Genomic DNA, 18,748 nt, shown 5'->3' on the forward strand with positions numbered 1-18,748 from the left:
TGCCCCAGAAACGCAGGTTCCGGGGCAAGAATCCAGCCCTGGCTGGTTGAAGTCCATCCCAAGTCTCCCTCTCCACGAGGCTCCTGCAGATGCCAGGAATGGGGCTGGATTGCAGATTCCAAGCCTGGCCGCCCAGCCCCCATCTGGGACCCCAGCCCAGAGCCCCCAGGCCTGGCCTCCAACCTGGCCCCAGCCTCAGGGGAGCTGAATTCAGGGAATCCTGTCCTAGGAGCGGGAGCCAGAAGCGGGGGAGGGAGGGAGGGAGGCCCTGTCCTGGGTGCAGGCCCAGGGGCTGGGGGCTGCCCGCCCATCTGGGTCAGCTGCAGCTGCAAACCGGCCCTGGCTGAGTCATGGGGCCTCTGTCTCCGGGCCTGGCCTGAGGTGGGAATAGCAGTGAGGATGGACATCCAGGCACCCGGAGGGTGGGCAGGGCTCCCTGGGGCTGGGGTGGCCAGTGGCACTCGGCTGTTGCCCCCCTGCACCCCAGCCCGTTGGCCCCCAAGTCTCTGCTACCTCCCTGGGGTTCTGCTCCCATATTCCTCACACCCAGCACAGAACCCAGCATGTCTCCTGTGGACACCTGCATATAAACCCCAACTCACACGTGTGTGCACATATAAAACCCACACACACACGTGCGTATGTGCAGGCCAAGCCCCTCGGCCAAACACCCTACCATCAGAGCTCTAGACATTTCTGGCCTCTGGTGACAATTCTTCATGCAGCTCATCCTGCAAGTCTTTATTGAGCACCTACTGTGTGCCAGGCACTGGTACAGCAAGGGCAGAAGCCCCACCCCCAAGGGGCTGACCCCCTGCCATGGCAGAGACAGAAAACAAAGATAGCACCACAGCGATGAGGGCCTGAGAGGAAAGTGGAGCAGGAGCCCGTGGCGTGCTGGGGCAGGGGCGTCTTTAGAAAGGGTGCTGGGAGGACCCTGGAAAGGGACATAAGTAATTACTTACAGGAGGGAAGGGGTGGCCTGGGGCTCGCAGAGGAACAGCCTTCCTCATGGAGGCGGTGGGGCAGAAGGCTCAGCCTGCAGTGTCCGGGAGCGACGGGAAGTCTTGTGGGGCTGTTGGGAGACAGCAAGACCTGGGCCAGCAGAGCACGGCATGGGGTAAGCAGACGACAGGGCAGTGACAGGGTGATCGGGCCTGGGGGATCAGGGACAGGTGGGAGTCGACGTCGTAGGAGGTAGGGCAAAGGCCACGGGAAAGGGACAGAGCTGCTCCCAAGGAGGGACCACCATGGGGTGCCCCATGGCATGGCGGGGGTGGGGGTCAGGACCTTTAGCAGGAGGTAAAGACAAGACCAAGAGGCAGAGGGTGGAAGAGTTGAAAGCAGCCAACTGTCACAAAGGCATTTCTGAGGGAAAGGGACAGGACCAGTGGCTCAAATCTTTAGAAATGAGGGGATGGGTCGGGTAGAGCACCCCAGATTCAAGGCGGGTGGCTTGGGGAAAGCAGGGAGACGAGTCTGGAAACTGTGCTGAGCAGGAACCCCCACACCCACAGAGCAGGTGCAGGGAGGCCCATCTGTCCGTCTGTCTGTGGGGAGGCATGGTGACATTTCAGCCAGGAGGCAGAAGCTTTCACCCAGGAGGTGGAGGGTGAGGCCAGACTGCACTCCGAGGGGAGGAGGTGGGAGAGCATGGCCTGGCTGCCGCCACCAAGCTCCCCAGAAGAGGGGCTCCCTCCCCCCAAACACCAGCACATGTAGGCACAAAGACTTGGCCTGTGGAGCCCTCAGCCTCCACGCCCACCAGCAGGGACTGGGTGGTGATGTCAGCAATCCCCACAGAAAGGAGGGCTGCACGGCCGTCCCAGGAGCGAACACTGTCCACGTGATTGTACGTGCAGCCTCCACAAGCGTGTCGCATGGAAACAAGCAGTGGAGAGCCACATGGTGTCACATACGCCTCGCCTCACTCATGCTAAGCGTTGCTGACCAGGCAGAATCAGGCACGAGCTGCATAGTAAAGTTGCTGGAAGGAGAAACATCAGATCCCTAAGCTGGTTACCTGGTAGGCAGGGGCCCTAGAGGGAAATGGGGCAGGTGAGACAGGGATGTGTCTGGAAATGTCTTTATCTGGCGGGAGAATGTCTTCGTAGCGTACTCATGTCATGAAAGACCTGTACAAAGAGTACTTTTGAAGCAAACGTGTGAAGCGTTCACAGAAAGGGTTCAGGAGGACGAGCACCCCAGCAGCAGAGAGCCCGCGGGCTGGGGGCGCGGGGCATGGCAGCCCTCTCCTGGGGATGGGCAAGGTGGGGCACGTGGGGCTGAGGAAGAGGCTCACATAGTGTGCATGTTTGGGAACACCCTGGCCAGTGTCTCGAGTGTGCAGAAAGAGGACACAGTCTTGAGCCAGCAGGGACAGCCAAGAACGCCCTGGGAGAGGCCTGGGTGGAGAGAACACAGCAGGCTGTGGGCGTGGCCGATGCTGGGGGGCAGAGGTGGCCAGAGGCCTCTCGGTGCTGCCCAGGGAGCTGGGGACCAGGGGCCTCATCCTTCCCCCGAGCCCCTCCCTTCAGGCCCAGGGAGTGGCCTGGGGCCCAGGAGAGCCTGGCCTGCACTCACAGTCTCCGTTCCCAGACACGCCCCGGCCTGAGCCCCCAGGCTGCACTGTGCCCCAGAACAGACTCACCAGCCCCTCCCTGCTCGAAAGGTGACCAGGGCCCAGGTCTCCCAGCGAGCAAGAGGCCATTGAACTGTGCAGTGCCCTGCCCTCGGGGAGACGGCCTCTAAGAAGCAAACACCACCAGCAGGGACCGGGCAGACAGAGGTGGGGGATGGAAAGCAGGGGAAGTGACCACAGCCAAACCAGGAGGGGGAAGGGAGGGGGCCTCACCAAGGAGACCCTCACCTGGGGCCTGGAGAATGAGAAGGGCCTGGAGGCTAAGGAGAGGGGTGGGTGCTCCAGGAGGCAGGGCCAGCCCATGTGAGGGTCCTGAAGTAGGAACCAGAGGAAACTGGCTCTGGGGCAAGAAGGGCAGTGTCCAGGGGACCACAGGGGCCCAAGGCAAGGGACCCTTAGCGGAGGCTGGCACCAAGTCTGTATCTTGAGAACAGCGGGGAAGCCTCAAGGGTCCTCACCTAGCGAGTGGACGTTGTGTGGGAGATCAGCAGGTGCTTTCTCTGTCTGCAGGAAGGAGAAGGGGTCACGGGCCTCAGAGGCCTTCATCTTAGAGAAAAATGGTGGCAACAGACAGAAGGAGCCAGCCCAGAAATGTTCCGGCCCACGTTCAGGAATATTTGGGGTATATCTGCTGCCTGCCAAGGGCAGTTTCAGGAAGGGAATCTACTTCTGAGAAGCAAACACCACCAGCAGGGACTGGGCAGGCAGAGGTGGGGGACGGAAGGAAGCCAGACCGATCTCACATGGCTCACATCCACTGGGGAGGTGGGGGGACAGGTGCACAACTATCCCCATGCCGGTCAGGCTCCTGGAGGAGTGTGAAACAGCATTCGGAAAGAAGGAAGCAGGCTTGGAGCGGGGGGCCGGGGACCGGGGCACTGGGAAGCAGGCTACAGACAGAGGCCAGGGATGGGGGCTGGGCCAGACCACAGGGTTGGGAGTGGACTCTGGCATTTATCCAGAGCCACTGAGGGTTAGAGCCTACGGCAGGGGTCTGACTTCCAGTGGAATGGGGCCACCCTGCTGGGCTGGGAAAGGGAGGCTAGATGAAGTATCGAAGGTCTGCTTGTGGTTTTCCGGGGACAGCGAGGGGCATTGCTGGGGTCCTAGGGGCTGTTGCACTCAGGAGTTCCAGATGGCCCAGGAAGTGGCTGAGGGCCCAGGGTAGGGGAGGATGTGGGGGCAGCACGGCTGGTGTGGGCAGACCTGGAGCAATGATGTGGGAGTGGCCAGGCAGCCCTGGCTTCCCCTGCCTACCTGCCCCCGTGGCTGGGCTGGGGTTTGGCTGAGGCAGCAGAGTGCTCGCTGGCTCCCTGAACAAAGTGTTCTGCCTGGTGTCCCCTGGCCTCTGGGCCTCCGTGGGCTCGCCAGAGGGGGCAGCTCAGGAGGCAGCGGTAGAGAATCAAATGCAGGTGGGGCCTGTGCCTGCCGCCAGCACAAACACGGCTCCTGGGCCTCCAGCCTGCCCTGCATTCCAGCCCGCCTGGCCCCCAAACAGCGGCCGGTGGGACCAGCCCCACCTAGGTGGGCAGGTGGGCAGCTGACCCGGGCTCTTGGACAGAGCCGCCCCCACCTGGTGTCTGCCAGCAGGACGTTCCTGAGGCCAAGCTAGGGATGGGCCAGCCCTTGGAGAGGCTCGAGACCCCATCCCAGCCTGGGGCTTCCCCACCCCCTCCCACCTGCCTGGCAGTGAGGCAGCTCCCTGGCATCTGGGTGCACCTGGGCCCCCCTGCCCAGGCCCCTTCCAAGGGAGGAGGGCAAAGGGGCTCCAGTGCTACCCAGGGAGTGATGTGCCACGTGGGCCTCCCTGGCTCTGCCACTGACTCCCTCCAAGACCTCTGTCCCCACCCTGAAGTTGACATGAATGTCCGCACGGAGCAGCCTCTGCAGGGCTGTGAGATTGTGGACGTGACAGGTCTGGCTCTGGCATAAATGTCAGCCCCAACCCAGATGCAGAGAGGGAGGGAGGTGGCTAAATGTCCAGGAGCATGGGGCCATGTGGCACCAGCTCGTGTCAGCAGACACAGCACACGTAGACCCCTGAGGGCTATGACGAGGTGAGGGCTGAGCCAAGGGAGAATCTAGGAAGGCGTCCAGGCCGAGAGGAAGAGAGGGGAGGCTCTGGTGGCTGGAGCCAGCTGGGGGAGGGGAGGCATCAGGGGCTGGAATCCCTCAGCCTCCACAGCCATGGTACGGACTTTGTTGTTTGCTCCGAGTACAAAGAAGAGGCCTTCGGGTTCTTAGCAGAGGAGCGAGCCCTCTCCGACCAGGGGGAAAAGAGGGGAGGTTATGAGGTCACCTGGGACAGGGCGGGTTCCAGCTCCCCTCGCCACTCCCCGACTGGACAGCAGAATGAGCCTGTTGTCTTTCACCTCCAGACAGCAGGGCCCTCGCCCCCAGTATCAAAGCATGTACAAGAGCGATCACTAGGGCAGTTCTGCATAGACACCAAAGTACATGAGGACGTGCAGGAACTTTGTGCCGTCGACCCTTAAACAACGCGGGGTTGGGGCACCGACCCCCAAACTGCCCCGTCAGAAACCCATGTATAACTTTTGACTCCCCAGAAACTTCACTAACAGCTTCCTGTGGACCGGAGGCCCTACCAATAATATAAACAATCAATTAACACATATTTTGTATGCTTCATGTATTCCAATAAAGTCAGCTAGAGAAAAATGTTATTAAGACAACCATAAAGAAGAGAAAAGATATTCATTCAGCGTAAGCAGATCATTGTAAAAGTCTTCATCCTTGTCATCTTCACGTTGAGTTAGCTGGCGGGGCAGGGAGGGGTGGCTCTTACTGTCTGGGGTGATGGAGGAGGAAGAAAATCCGCGTAGAAGTGGACCCGCACGGTTCAAACTTGTGTTGTTCAGGGTCAGTGATATACAAAAAGAACATTCGAATCCAGTGGGGAAAAGGTAGATCATGCCATAAGTGGTGGGGTATCAACAGGATAACCCGCCAAAGTTAAGTCTGTAGGTCAGAATCAATCCCATGCGATTCAAAGATTTAAGGGTAAAACACAAATCAAAAAAGTATTAGGAAAAAAGATTTTGGTGTTGGAATGGAGGAGGCCCTTCCAAGCATGCACAGGATGAGAAGGCATAAACGAAAAGATGGATGGCTTTGACCACGTGAAAAAGTAAAACCATAAGTAAGACCTCTGTGTGGCAAAACAAAAAAATAATAAATGCCATAAACCCATACACGAGACAAATAGCACACTAGGGAAAAACATGTGTGATGTGTACTTGACATCTTTCTTAACATACAGAGTCCTTACAAATCAATGAACGTGAAAAGGCCCAGTCCCGGCCTCAGCTTCTCTGCCCGGCACCCACCCTGGAAGGGAGTGGGCTTGAGGGGCTTCTGCCCCCTCACTCCATCCTTGGGGCCCCAGGAAATTGGCCAGGGCCTCACTTACTAATTCAACAAACATTTGTGCAGCACTATCTCTACCCTCCATGTGTTTACTGGGCACCTTCTAGGCTCCAGGCTCTGGAAGACTGGGGTTAAGACGGTGACTGTCCGGCCTAGAGCTGGGCCTCCAGCTGGTGGCAAAACACCAAGCAAGGAGATCGATAAACGAGGACATTTCAGGGAGTGGTGAAGGCTTGGAGGAACACGGGGAGAGACAAGATGAGGAGGCCACCCAGGATTTTGAGCTAAGGTTATACAAAGCAACAGAGGACAGTGTTCCAGGCAGAGGGAAGAGTGGGTGCAAAGGCCCCAGGGCCCAATTGAGATGGACGTGCTAAGTGCTGGAGAGGGGCCAGTAGAGGAGACACCCCTGGGGGCACTGCAGAAGGAGACTGGATTTTACTCCCAATCCAGTGGGAATTCTGCAGGAGGATTTGGCCCAGGCTGGGAGGGAAGGCTCAGCCTGGCTGTTGCCTGGAGCAAGTTGGGGACAGGTTGGGGGCATAGCTACATGGCGAGGTGGTTATGACGGCTCAGGCAGAAGATTCTGCAAGCCTGGGCAAGGGGCGTGGGGGGCAGGCTCAGAGCACATGCTCCAGATCAGAGAGCCGCAGACACCAGGCACACACCAGGGACCCTGGGTAGTTGGTTGTGCCCTGTGGATACAGGATTCGGGCCGGCTTGGGAGGCATCTGAGCTCCTGCTGGGACACACTGAGCTGCGGGGCTGGTGGCCTGCATGCCTTGGAGCCCCTGGAGAGAGCAAATAGCTGACGGAGACATCCTAACCCAGGTCCCAGGAAGGGAACCAGAGTCATGTGGTGATGATCCCGAGGCATCCCCCACAGCGGTCAGCCAGGGACATGGCGCCCCTGAGACCCTTGGGGGGCCAAGCATCCATCGGTGGGCAGAGGCTGGCAAAAGTGGATGTCAGCAGCAGCGGGAAGGGTCTTTCACCATCCTGGCCCTCTCTCAGAGGGAGGCAACCCCACTCCTGGGGGGTGGTCAGTGAGGGCCGGCCAGGCAGCAGCAGACCCAGGAAGGGTGTTGGGGTGGTGCTGACCAGGCCTCCGCCACGTGATTGTGCTGTGCCAAGGACCCGCTGAGGATATAACTGACCGTGAACAGTGTGGGTCCCCAGCCGCAGCAGAGCTTCCTCTGGCTGCTCAGCAGACAACAGTGAGACATCAGGGACAGCAGCAAGGATGACGCTTTGGTCTGCAGCCTCTGAGGGGCCACACTCACCTCAGTGCCTGCCAATTCAGCCCCACCGCAGGCGCCAGTCCCGAGCCTGAGCACAGGGGCTGCCACGACACTCGACTCTCTGGGCCAAGACTCACACCCAGCCTGGACACTGCCCAGGTGGAGGGCTCTGGGGGACAGGTGGAGCAGCTGGTATGTGTGTGACCATGGGTCCCAGACTCAGTGCCATCTGTCTCCCCATTAGGAGAGGACACCTGGTACCTGCCCAAGCACCCGTGCCATGGGACTTGCTGCTTGCTCTCCATGCAGCTTTGTCCCAGCAGCACCCCCAACTCCTGTGATGGTTTGCAGGGGGTTCTCACCTCTGTAGCACACACAAGGCCTGGGAGTGCAGGCAGGTGCACTGCAACCCTTGGGCAACTCAGAGAACAACCTAATGGAAAGTGAAGGGAATTGTGCAAGATCACGGGCAGGGTGGTTCCTGCGTTCTTGCACAGTGTCCCACACTCTCATACAGCCACAGGTGTGTGTGAGGTACACATGTGCCGGCTCACCTAGCATGCCTCCCAGGTCACAGCACACATCTGCGACTGTACGTGCACTCGAGGAATCCCTAACGATCGTGGTCATTGGGTGGCTCGCCATGCACTGAGCACCACGCTCTGTCCCTGGTGTCTTCATGCCTTAGTCCGCTTGATCCCCGCAGCATCCTCCTGGGGAAGGTGCTACAGCTGCCACGTTTTATAGGCAGGGAAACTGAGGTTCAGAGAAGCAAAAGTGACTTGCCCAAAGTCACCCAGCCAGGAAGTGGCAGAGGCAGTCTGACCCCAGACCCGCTACGGCACACACACGCCTGCCTGCACACTCCCGTGAGGAGGTGCTGTGTCCCAGCCAGCCTGCGTGCCCAGGGCCCTGCAGCAGTGTGGCAGGTTCTGAGGCCGTCTCCCACTGGCCACAGCACAGCAAGCTCCAGCAGCGCAGCTGCCCCAGGGCCTGGCAGTAAAACCTCAGCAGTGAGAAACACGGGCGACTTTTGTCCAAGAACTGAAGCACTAAAGCAAAGTCAAACACAATCACGTCGTGCCCTGCCATGAACTGTGACCTTACCACGTGCTGTGACCTATTGCCGCTTGTGCCCGGCTCCACACGGGAGCCGGGGCTGGCATCCGATTGCTCGGAGCCTAGTATTAAGCGTTCTAGGTACCGCCTTGAGAGTGGCTTACTAACTATTGGTTCCTCAGGGCAGACAGGAGGAAGGCCAAGGTGACCTTTGCCCTGTGACCCCACAGAGGGCCCCGGGGAGGCCCTGCCTGGTCTTGACACTGCCCAATGAGGATGCTAGAGGGAGCAGTGAATTTGCTGCCTCCTGGGGAGCTGCAGCCCAGGCAGAGCACAGGACCCCCACCCTGGGAGCAGCAGGTGTGCCCGGCCTCTCCCGCCTGTCCCTGTCCAGTCTGGCATCCATGAGGCCAGGGCCTTTGGCGGTCCTAGGCGGGGATCAAGGCCGGGCAGGTTCTGCAAAACTTTCCCTTGAAAGACTCTTTTTCAAGATTTTCTTTTGAAAACAAATTCATAACCACATCAAACAGGAATCCCCGTTGCCTTGGGTTTGATCGCCGGCCGCCCGGGGCTCTCTAACTAGCTGTTATTCTAATTGCTTTTTTCTCTTCCGAGGGCTGCATAGGTCTCTTATGGTTATTAATTTGGTGAGTGCAGGCCGGGCACAAAGCAGCTTTTGTCTGCCTTGCCTTTTAATCACTATCAAATTGCAAATAATGGCGGGGGCCAAGATCCCCAAAATTGATCTGTCCCAGCAGTTCTTGGGGAACCGGCCCCAGTGCCTGGAGCATGCACTGCCTTCAGCTCCCCAATGGCACCTGCCCGGATGCATCCCCCTGTGGGTGGGGTATGGCCTCAGCCATGTGAGGTGCTTCTCAGGCTCCTCCATCGCCACCAAAACCAAACATGCCAGCAAGATGAAGCCACCCTGCCCGCAGAGTGGTGGGGTGGGAGCCTTCAGGGACGCAGGCTGTGACAAGCTTGAGTCAGAGCTAAGTCTCTGGGGCTGCAGAGGAGCCACCTGTAGCCCAGGCCTGGACCCTTCCCACAAGAGGGGCAGCATCAGGATGCATCAGACTGTGGACCTGCCCTGGGCATCCAGCCCACATCCTGGCCCACCCCTGGGACCTCTGTCACTAGCAGCTGGGATGATGAGAGCATGTCTCTGGGGCCAAAGACCCCAGCCAGTCCCTCAAAGCCCCAGTTGGCACAGGCAGCAGTTGAGGTGAGCTTGGGATCAGCCAGAGCCAGGCATGGGCTGATGCTGGCCCGGGCAGCTTCCGGGAGCCCTTCAGTGTCAGTCAGAGACAAGCTCGGCCCTGTGGCTGCCTCCCTACCCCAAAGGTGGCTGAGTGCCTCTCTACACAGTGCTGAGGCTCCCTGCCGGGAGGAGCTGTCACCAAGGTGGCTCAGGACCAAGCGCTGGCACCAGCCACACCCTCAGCCTGCACACCCTGCCTGTGGCCCTGACACCCACTGTCTCCTTCTGTCCCAAGAATCCCCTACGAAGGCCTCCACGCCCATTAGCACATGTGGGACTTGGACAGATGTTCAAGTGCCGTAAAGTGAAAATTTATGAAACCACAAATGTTCATCTGTGATGTATTTGGTGCTTTAATTAATGCCAAACCAATTGATACCCAAGCGGGGGCCTGCACAGTTAGTGACAGTAAGCCATGCAGAGCAAGCCTCGTCCAACGCTACCAGCATGCGGGACTCAGGGAGCCGAGGTGGGTCCTAGGACACAAACCCGGGCTTTGCCCTCAAAGACTCAGGCTGGCTGCACCTTTGATCTGCTATGCTCTCATAGGTCTCTGGGCCTCAGTTTCCTCATGTGCACCCTGAAGGCTGAGCAACCTCCCGTGCCTCCCGCCAGGCATGAGCAGTTCGTGGGACTTGAGAGGGCTGGTCCTGCCGGCAGCAGGAGACACAGGGGTCAGGGTGTGGGTGAACAAGAACAAGACCTCAGGCCGGTCCCCCTCCCAGAGGCCCCGCCCCATCCTGCCTTCCGCTGTCGCCAGCTCCCTGCCTGACACTGTGTCCTCCCCCGTGGCAGCTCCACGGTCTCAAGATGGAGCCTTGGGGTGGGAGCTGTGGGGACAGGATGGGAGACATAGCACTCTCAGCCAGTGACCCTGACCCTCTTTTCCTGGGCCTCAGTGTCTACATCTGTGGGATGGGGTGTGGACCTCTGTGGCTGGTCCCCAAGTGGCTTTGCAGAGCCCTGAAGTGCTGGCAGGTCCTTGGGTGTGAGGGGCCCCGGTGGATGGCCTTGGGCCCCTGCCCCTGGCAAACCACAGAAGCCCTGAACCCCGTTCCTCCACAGTCCAGGCTTCACATCAGGCTTATCTGGGAAATATAAAAGATGGGGCTCCCTCTGGCCTGGACCATCAGACCTTGGACGTACACCTGCCCTTGTGCTCAGGACAGGTGGGTCTCAGACTCACCCCATACTGCAAGGCAGAACCACAGGGGAGCCGGGGAGCCTCCACACTGCAGCCCCCACCACCCAGGGCTGGGAGTGGGTCCCCTGGGCTCCTGCTCTGGGCAGGGCACAGTCCCACCTCCCACGTGGAGGTTGCCCAGCTAGCCCTCTAGACAGGTCGGCTAGCCCTCTAGACAGACGCTCGACCCCACTCAGGCAGGCGCCCCCCTCTCATCTCAGCCTCTCACAGCACCCTGTTGGCCACCTCTTCCTTACCATGCTCAGCCTCCATGGTAGGTGCTGTGGGTGACGACCATAGCACCCAGCCTTTGAAGCTGGCCTGGGCCCACCTGGACTCTGGCAAACTGCTTGCTCCCTCTCTGCCCATCTCGGGGCTTGTGCCCACGTCACCCAGCAGCATCTTCCCTGGGGTGGTCTCACCCGCACAGAACCCAGCCCTGGCCCACACCTTGCCCCAAGCCTATCCAGCTGGATCAGCAGTGGGGCCAGGCGCATGAGGGACAAGGCCTGCCCGGAGCAGCTAGGGTGCAGACACCTCAAGTGCACGGCCAGGTGGACCAGGCCAGCTCCCACCTGCTGCCTGTCCTTAGGGCCAGTGGCTGTCATTGTTGTGGCTGAGTCATCTTGGTGCCTTTCTCTGGAGCCACATGTTTCCCTGAAGCAGCTCTGCTATTCAGCCCTTGTCCGGTGCTAATCTGGTTGCCCCTCCCGCACCACTTCTAGGTCTTTCCAGGCTTCCAGGTGCCCATGGTGGGGAAGGGCCTACTTCATTCTCCACAGAGTACGCTGAGGGGCTCTCCTGCAAGAACACCGCAGGCTGAAGGACCACCCCTGTCTCCTGTGGCCACCAACAGGGCTGTACGCCCTCCCCGAACCCTCCCTCATGCTGGGGCCCCCAGGTCCACCCTCCTAGGGAGAGGGGTCCCCAGCCTAGACTCCCTCACCTGCCCTAGTCTGCCCTTGGGGTTGGCCCTGCTCTACCCAGCACCTGCTCTGAGGGTGCCGGTCTGCTGGCCAGGGCCTTCCAGTCTCCCCATCAAGGCTGGAGGGCCACTTCCCACCCAGGGCTGGGCTCCAGCCTCATTCCCCAGCGGTGCTGTCCTTCCAAGGAGCTCTCAGACCACCTGGCTTCTCTGCTGACTCTGCAGCCCTGCAAGGCCTCTGAGCACCTACTCTGCACCGGGTGCACCTCGGGTTCTGTCCTGCCTTGACCTCCCTGCCAGCTTTGCAGGGCAACCACCCTGGCACATAGCTCACTGCAGAACCAGCCCCTGAGAAGGTGGAGGCCACATGGCTAGCCAGAGGGCATGCTCTGGGGTACTGCTTTGACCACAGAATGTGGGTGCAGATGGTGTCTGGGAAAATGGTGCTGTCCCTGCCAGGTTAAAGAAAGGGCATGGTGGTTCCTGGGGGATGACAAAAAACCCCACCCCTACCCCATTGCAGAAAGCATCGCAGAGGCACAAGCCCCCTGTGCCCCTGTAAGCCCCTCCTGGTGGTGGCCCAGCTGGGGCATCCCCTGCACACCCAGGCAAGGCCCAAGGCCTCTGCCTCCTCAACCACTCCAGGCCCTGCCCATGAGCCAGCCTCGCTGAACTCTGCCCTCTGTCCAGTTCTCCTCCAAACGGAGTAGACACAGCCCCCAGCCTTTCTTGACCCTTAACCCAAAGGTCCCCAAGCCTGGCCTCAAGAAGCCAAAGGCTGCCGCAAACCCAAGTATTCCAGGTCCGGGTCCCTGGTGCAGACCCTGCCATGTGGGGATGTGGCACAGAAGGCCAGCCAGCCTGGGGAGCAGAGGAGGAGGAGAGGAGAGCTCCTGACCCTGAGCCTACATGCCTGTGGACACACACAGGGACTCCCAGCACGCACGGGATGGACTCCAATGGGCACACATGCACATTCCTTGCACACACACGGGCATGACCGAGGGTCTTGCAGACATAGGGTGCACACGTGTGTGCCGCCTGCATACAGCACACACTTGCAGAGATGGTTGGCACCTTCCCTTCCCCGGCCCCTGAGGCTGTCTACACACCTGGCTGCTTCCCACCACTGACTCTCTCATCTGCCTTTGTCCCCACAGGTGACGCAGCTGGACCAGAGGCTGGCACTCATCACCGACATGCTTCACCAGCTGCTCTCTTTGCACGGTGGCAGCCCCCCCGGCAGCGGCGGCCCCCCCAGAGAGGGCGGGGTCCACGTCACCCAGCCCTGCGGCAGTGGCGGCTCCGTCGACCCTGAGCTCTTCCTGCCCAGCAACGCCCTGCCCACCTACGAGCAGCTGACCGTGCCCAGGAGGGGCCCCGACGAGGGGTCCTGATGGGGGATTGGGGCTGGGGGGTGGGCCTCAGAGGGGAGGCCAAGGGCAGCCCCACCTGGCCCTCTCTGAAGGTGGCCACCTCCTGAAAGGCCCAGAGAGAAGAGCCCCGCTCTCGGCGGCCCCAGTACCCCATGGACCATGCTGTCCGGCACAGCCTGAGCCTGGGGGCTCAGCAAGGCCACCTCTTCCTGGTGGGTGGGTACTAGAAGTTGGCTGGGTGTGGGGAACCCGTCTCAGGTCTGAGTTGTTACCCCTAGCGCCCTGGGCCCCCACATGGTGATGTTGACATCACTGGCATGGTGGTTGGGACCCAGTGGCAGGGTACCGGGCCTGGCCCGTGTATGGCCAGGAAGTAGCACAGGCTGAGTGCAGGCCCACCCTGCTTGGCCCAGGGGGCTTCCTGAGGGGAGACAGAGCAACCTCTGGACCCCAGCCTCAAATCCAGGACCCTGCCAGGCACAGGCAGGGCAGGACCAGCCCACACTGACTACAGGGCTGCTGGCAATAAAAGCCCAGGAGCCCATTTGGAGGGCCTGTGGCTGGCTCCCTCCCTCTCAGGAAATGCTGACCCCATGGGCGGAAGACTGTGGAGACTGCTCCTGGGCCCCCAGCTACCAGCAGGAGAAACAGTCTCACCATTTCCCCAGGGCACGTGGTTGAGTGGGGGGAACGCCCACTTCCCTGGGTTAGCCTGCCAGCTCTTCCTAGCTGGAGAGGAGCCCTACTCCCTGCCCCCAAGCCCGCTCTGCGTGGGACTCCCGCCTCCAACCCCTCTCCCAGTCCCAGCAGTCAGCCAAACACACAGAAGGGGACTGCCACCTCCCCTCGCCAGCTGCTGAGCCGCAGAGAAGTCACGGTTCCTACACAGGACAGGGGTTCCTTCTGGGCATTATGTCGCATAGAAATCAATAATTTGTGGTGATTTGGATCTGTGTTTTAATGAGTTTCACGGTGTGATTTTGATTCTTAATTGTGCAAGCTTTTCCTAATAAACGTGGAGAATCACAGGCTGGGCTGGGCACTGCTCTCACCTTGGTTCCTGGGGCATCCATGGGGTCTCTGGGACAAACTGGGGCTCGGCCTCCACATCCCTGGCCAGCTCCTGCCAATGCCTGCGGGCCTCTGGGTAGCTTCCTCCCCAAGAGATCCCCACCCACGGACAGGACCCCTGCAGTTCCCCTGGAAGCAGTGCCCAGATGGCCGTGGAATAGGGACGCTATGTCCGTGTACCGAGGTCAGGGTTCAAAGGGTTCAGAGGGGCTGCAAGATGCCATCAAAGGCTCCAGCTCAGCGATGTTGCTCCTGATCTGGGCCCTGGGCTGGCCCTGGCCATGGAGTGCAGTCACAGTGTGGTCACTCCCTGTCTTCCAGCAGATTCTATGCCCCTGGGGCAGGTGGGCTCTGTCTGGGCCTCTCTGTCTGCCCCTTCCAGTCCAGGGTGGCCTTTGACCAAGGACCCACATGCTCCACTCTGGGAGCAGGCCCCACCCAGGCCCACTCCCCAGGATGCCAAGGGCTAGACTCTGGATGGGGTGTGGTGCAAGGAAGGCCTGGGGCCCCTGAGGCTCCCATATGCTCACCCCTGTCCTCCTCCAGGTCTCTGTTTCCCCATTGGTAACATGATGCTCCCTTAGCCTGTCCAGTTCTCTGAGTGGGACAGAGGGGCCACCACCCTGCTCGCCCTGACCCTGTGCCCACAGCTTGCTGTGAGGCCCTCCTCTCCTGGGGTGGAAAGAGTGCCTCACTCTCGGCACAGACACACTCAATCGGGGCAGGTGCATCTGCTGTGCCCGCACCTCAGCTATTGGACCATTTCTCAATCCTTCAAGACTGCAGCCCCCTTCTGTCCTCTTTCCAGAGCCCACCCCAAAGTCTCAGGCTACCAGGGCTTGGGGCATCTGAGATCTCAAGGATGGGGCTGTCCTGAGTCCACTGGAGGCAGCAGGCGGCCAGCAGCAGGTGGCAGGGACAGGGGCCTCAGGTTTCTGTGTGGAGTAGAGGTGGAAGCCCTTGTCAGAGGGAAAGGCCCTAGGTCCCACCTGGTGCCAAGCCCGCTGGGCCCGTGCCCCCAATCCATGGGTCTTGGCATCTGGCCGAGCCAGCACTGACCGGAATGGACGAGGTGGAGGGGCAGCACAGGGCCTCCCAGGCTTCCCCGGTCTGCACCCACCCGGGAGGAGCCAGTAAAGCAGCTACTGAAAGGCAGGAACTGTTGTTTCCTTGTTGGGTAAATATTTGTGGAAACCCGGAGATGCTGGCCGGAAAGCAGGGCCCTCCACAGCGCCTGGGCCCCCCAGCCCCGGCCGCCCACCCCAGGCCCCCGGCCCACAGGGAGCTCCATGGGGCCGCCCATCTGGGCCGGGCGCGGCCCCGGCACCCAGCCCTTGTTGTCCGTGTTATGGACTGCGCACAAAGTGCCCGAGGACTCCACTCCTGGACGGGCCATTGCAGCCCTCTCGGGTGTGAAATGCAATTTACCTGAAATAAAGCCCAATTATGGAATTAGCTAATTAAAGCCGCGGCGGAGGCTGGGCCCGGCCGGCCGGGTGCTCAATGCCCGCCGGTGCCCACGGACTTAGGGAACAGATGGCGCCTCGGCCCGCCATGCCGGCCACATTCCTTCACTCTGTCCCCCGATAAGTGACCTAGACAGCACACGACCATCTGGTGTGTGGCACGTCCTGCGGGCCCCGGACAATGGCCCGGCAGACCTCTCTGCGAGAGGGCCGTCGCCCGGGCAACGGTGGCATGTGCAGCCCCGGCCCATTCACGGCCCCTCCCGCGGCCCCTTTCTTCGGGCCCTTTGTGGCCTCACCGCGGCTGCCTGGCTGCTCTGGCTGAGGATAGCCGTGAGTGTTTGTCCGCAGAGCCGGCTTTGTCTCCAAATTGGGCTCCCTTATTGAGGTCCTCGGGGTCCAATGGGTGCCAAGAGCATCTGCTGGGGGTGGCTGGGGGAGGGGCTGCTCCTGCTTCCCGGGGCACCCACCTCCTCTGCCAGGCTCCCCTCCTCCATCACCTGCCCTCAGATGGCCTCTCAGGGCGCTGGGCGTGGCCCTGGGGAAGCCAGTCTCCAGGGCTGGCATTGGCCAAGCCTGAGGTTCTCCCGTCTTTGGGCCGGGGGACCAGGAAGAGGAGGAGGCAAGGGCGTGGCCGACCTGCAGCCCCTCAGCTCCCACCACAGCCCTGTCTGTGAAATGGCGAACAGTAAAAATGCCCCCTTGGAAGGGGCATAGGAGGCAAGGGCTTGATGGAGGTGAGACGTGAGCTCTGGGCCTAGGCCAGGCACACAGTAGGTGCTTAATAAAGGAAGCCAGACAAACCACCTGGGTGGGTGATACTGGGCTCTGCCTCCTTGCTGCACTCCTGCCTGTCCCCTTGGAGCTCCTTTCCGAGGCCCCTCCTGCATCAAGCCTCACCCCACCAAGCTCCCTGCCCCTCGGTGCCAGGGAGAGCTGTCCAAACCCAAGCTGGCAGCTCCCCAGCCTGCTTTCAAGCTGACTGTGACTCCCCACTGCCAAGTGGGCCTATGAGGCCCCACAGGCTGCAGCCCTGCCAGTCACCCTGGGCATCCCCTGCCATGAGACCGGCTTCTCCATCCTCACCCTGTAGTTGATGTCCAGCCCCCCTCCCTACTCAGGACGTCCTTTGAGCACCATCTTGGCAGGCAGTCCCCCACCAGCGTAGTGGTCAGGAGTCAGGCCCACCACTGGGGGAGGGGCTGTGCTGGGCCTTTTGGGCCCCAAAAAGGGGCCGGGGTTGGCAGTGCCTAGTACAGGCCTGGCCCCAGCTGGGTGCTCAGGAAGTGCCAGTTAAATTAAGGAATAAAATGAAAATTTGGAAGGAGGCTGCCCAGCATTGCACATGCAGCTGAGGTACCAGGACCCAAGCAGGGCATCACCAGGCGTCCCTCCAATGGATAGGAGAGGGGTCCACACCCTGTGCCCTGAAGGAGGGGATCAGGCCAGGTGTTTTGATCTGGGGCAGCCAGACAGCTGGGGGAAGGAGCAGGAAGGCAGACAAGAGCCAGGGCTCCTGGGGCTGCCACACGCAGCACCCCCATCTCCAGGTGATCTGCTGAGTCACCTGCAGGGATGGGGACCCCCCTTTCTCAACTGTATCAGGTCCTTCATTTGGAGTGCCCATCTGAGCTGTGCCAAAGCCTGCTCCCCCCAGCACCCCTGCCTCCTCCCGGCCCGGTACAGCCCTCTGGGCTCTAGGACCCAGGACCCAGGGGCTCCTTGGGGATTTTTGTTTGTTTGTTTGTTTTTGTTTTTGTTTTTGTTTTTGAGACGGAGTCTCGCTCTGTCTCCCAGGCTGGAGTGCATGATCTCAGCTCACTGCAAGCTCCGCCTCCCGGGTTCCCGCCATTCTCCTGCCTCAGCTTCCCAAGTAGCTGGGACTACAGGCGCCTGCCACCATGCCCGGCTAATTTTTTTTTTGTATTTTTAGTAGAGATGGGGTTTCACTGTGTTAGCCCAGACGGTCTCAATCTCCTGACCTCGTGATCCACCCGCCTCGGCCTCCCAAAGTGCTGGGATTACAAGGAGGCTGCGCCCGGCCTCCTTGGGGATCTTAAGCATGTCTCAGCCTCACCATTCTCGGCCCCCAACGGCACCAACCCCTCTCTTGCCTCTGGCCCTATTCTTGTGGCCCTGGAGGGCCAGCTAGTTGGGAGATCAGGCCTGTGTCCTGTGTCTCAGCACCCTTCACCTTTCCTGTCCCCACCCAGGTCAGCCAGGGTCCCAGGCAGCCAGGCCTGGAGTACGCTTGGGGCAGCCAGAGCCAAACAGAACTTCAGTTTCCACTGGCCTCTGAGTGTAGACAGCCGGAGCCAGGGCCCCCTAAAAGCTGACAGGTCCTACCCTGGCCCTTCCCAACTCCACTGTGGAGCCTTGGTGAGGAAGCCTAGAGGGCCCTCAGTCAGGCAGTGCAGGAGGGCTGGGGGCTGCCACCCCATCCCAAGGCTTAGAGGCCAGGGCACCCACCTGTGCCCACCCAGGCATTGGCTGTGTAATAGGAGGTGGGTCATCCGCTCTGACCTCAAGATCCTTCTCCCTCAGTAGGTCCTGCTATGACCTCCTGGCCCTCCTCTTCAGCACCCCTGCGAGGTACCAGGCCTCCTGCAACTCCCCTCCCCTGCAGCCCCCACAACTCAAGGCACCTGAGTGAGGCAGAGGGTAGAGGAGATAGACAGCCTAGCCCAGGACAGCCCTGCTGGACTCCAGGGGATGCTCGAGCCCCCTCCCCTCCTCTTCCTTCTAGACCCTCACCCATGGCTCCCAGAGGGGACAAGGCTGCCCTTAATTCCAAGAGCCAAGCCCAGCCCCGCCCCCCACCTATCCCCAGGCTTGGGTTTCACATGTCCAGGCAGCAAACCCTAGGCCCAAGAAGACACAAGCCAGGCCCAGAGGTGGCCATGGATGACTCAGTGGACAGAGTCCATCCCGGTGCCTTCTGGGACCTCAAACACACAACTCCTTCCACTTCCTGGGAGTAGCCCTAAGACGCAGGGGTGGGGGTGTCAAGACGGAGTCCAGGCTTGTCACTTGGGCACAGTGATCCCCACCTGCATGACCCTCGACCCCGGAAACCCCCCACCTTCTCCTCTCCCCACGGCCAGCCCCTCCACAACATTCCCCATGACGTGCTCCTTT

The 18,748-nt window shown here is 60.7% G+C and overlaps 1 protein-coding gene across 5 annotated transcripts in view; it reads left to right on the forward strand.

Annotated features, from left to right (window-relative positions):
* LOC105469770 (potassium voltage-gated channel subfamily Q member 1) overlaps window positions 1–14,104 on the forward strand; it is a 402,068-nt gene extending 387,964 nt beyond the window's left edge. For 4 of the 5 annotated variants that reach the window (XM_011721289.2, XM_011721290.3, XM_011721292.3 and 1 more), the window contains one exon: window positions 12,858–14,104. In XM_011721289.2, coding sequence (XP_011719591.1) covers window positions 12,858–13,094 — 237 coding nt within the window. In that variant the 3' untranslated portion in view covers window positions 13,095–14,104. The remainder of the gene's footprint in view (window positions 1–12,857) is intronic. The other variant, XM_011721291.3, reaches the window with a different exon arrangement.
* Window positions 14,105–18,748: the final 4,644 nt, after the last annotated feature.

The sequence above is a fragment of the Macaca nemestrina genome, chromosome 12 (assembly GCF_043159975.1).
Source record: "Macaca nemestrina isolate mMacNem1 chromosome 12, mMacNem.hap1, whole genome shotgun sequence".
Taxonomy (NCBI): Eukaryota; Metazoa; Chordata; class Mammalia; order Primates; family Cercopithecidae; genus Macaca; species Macaca nemestrina.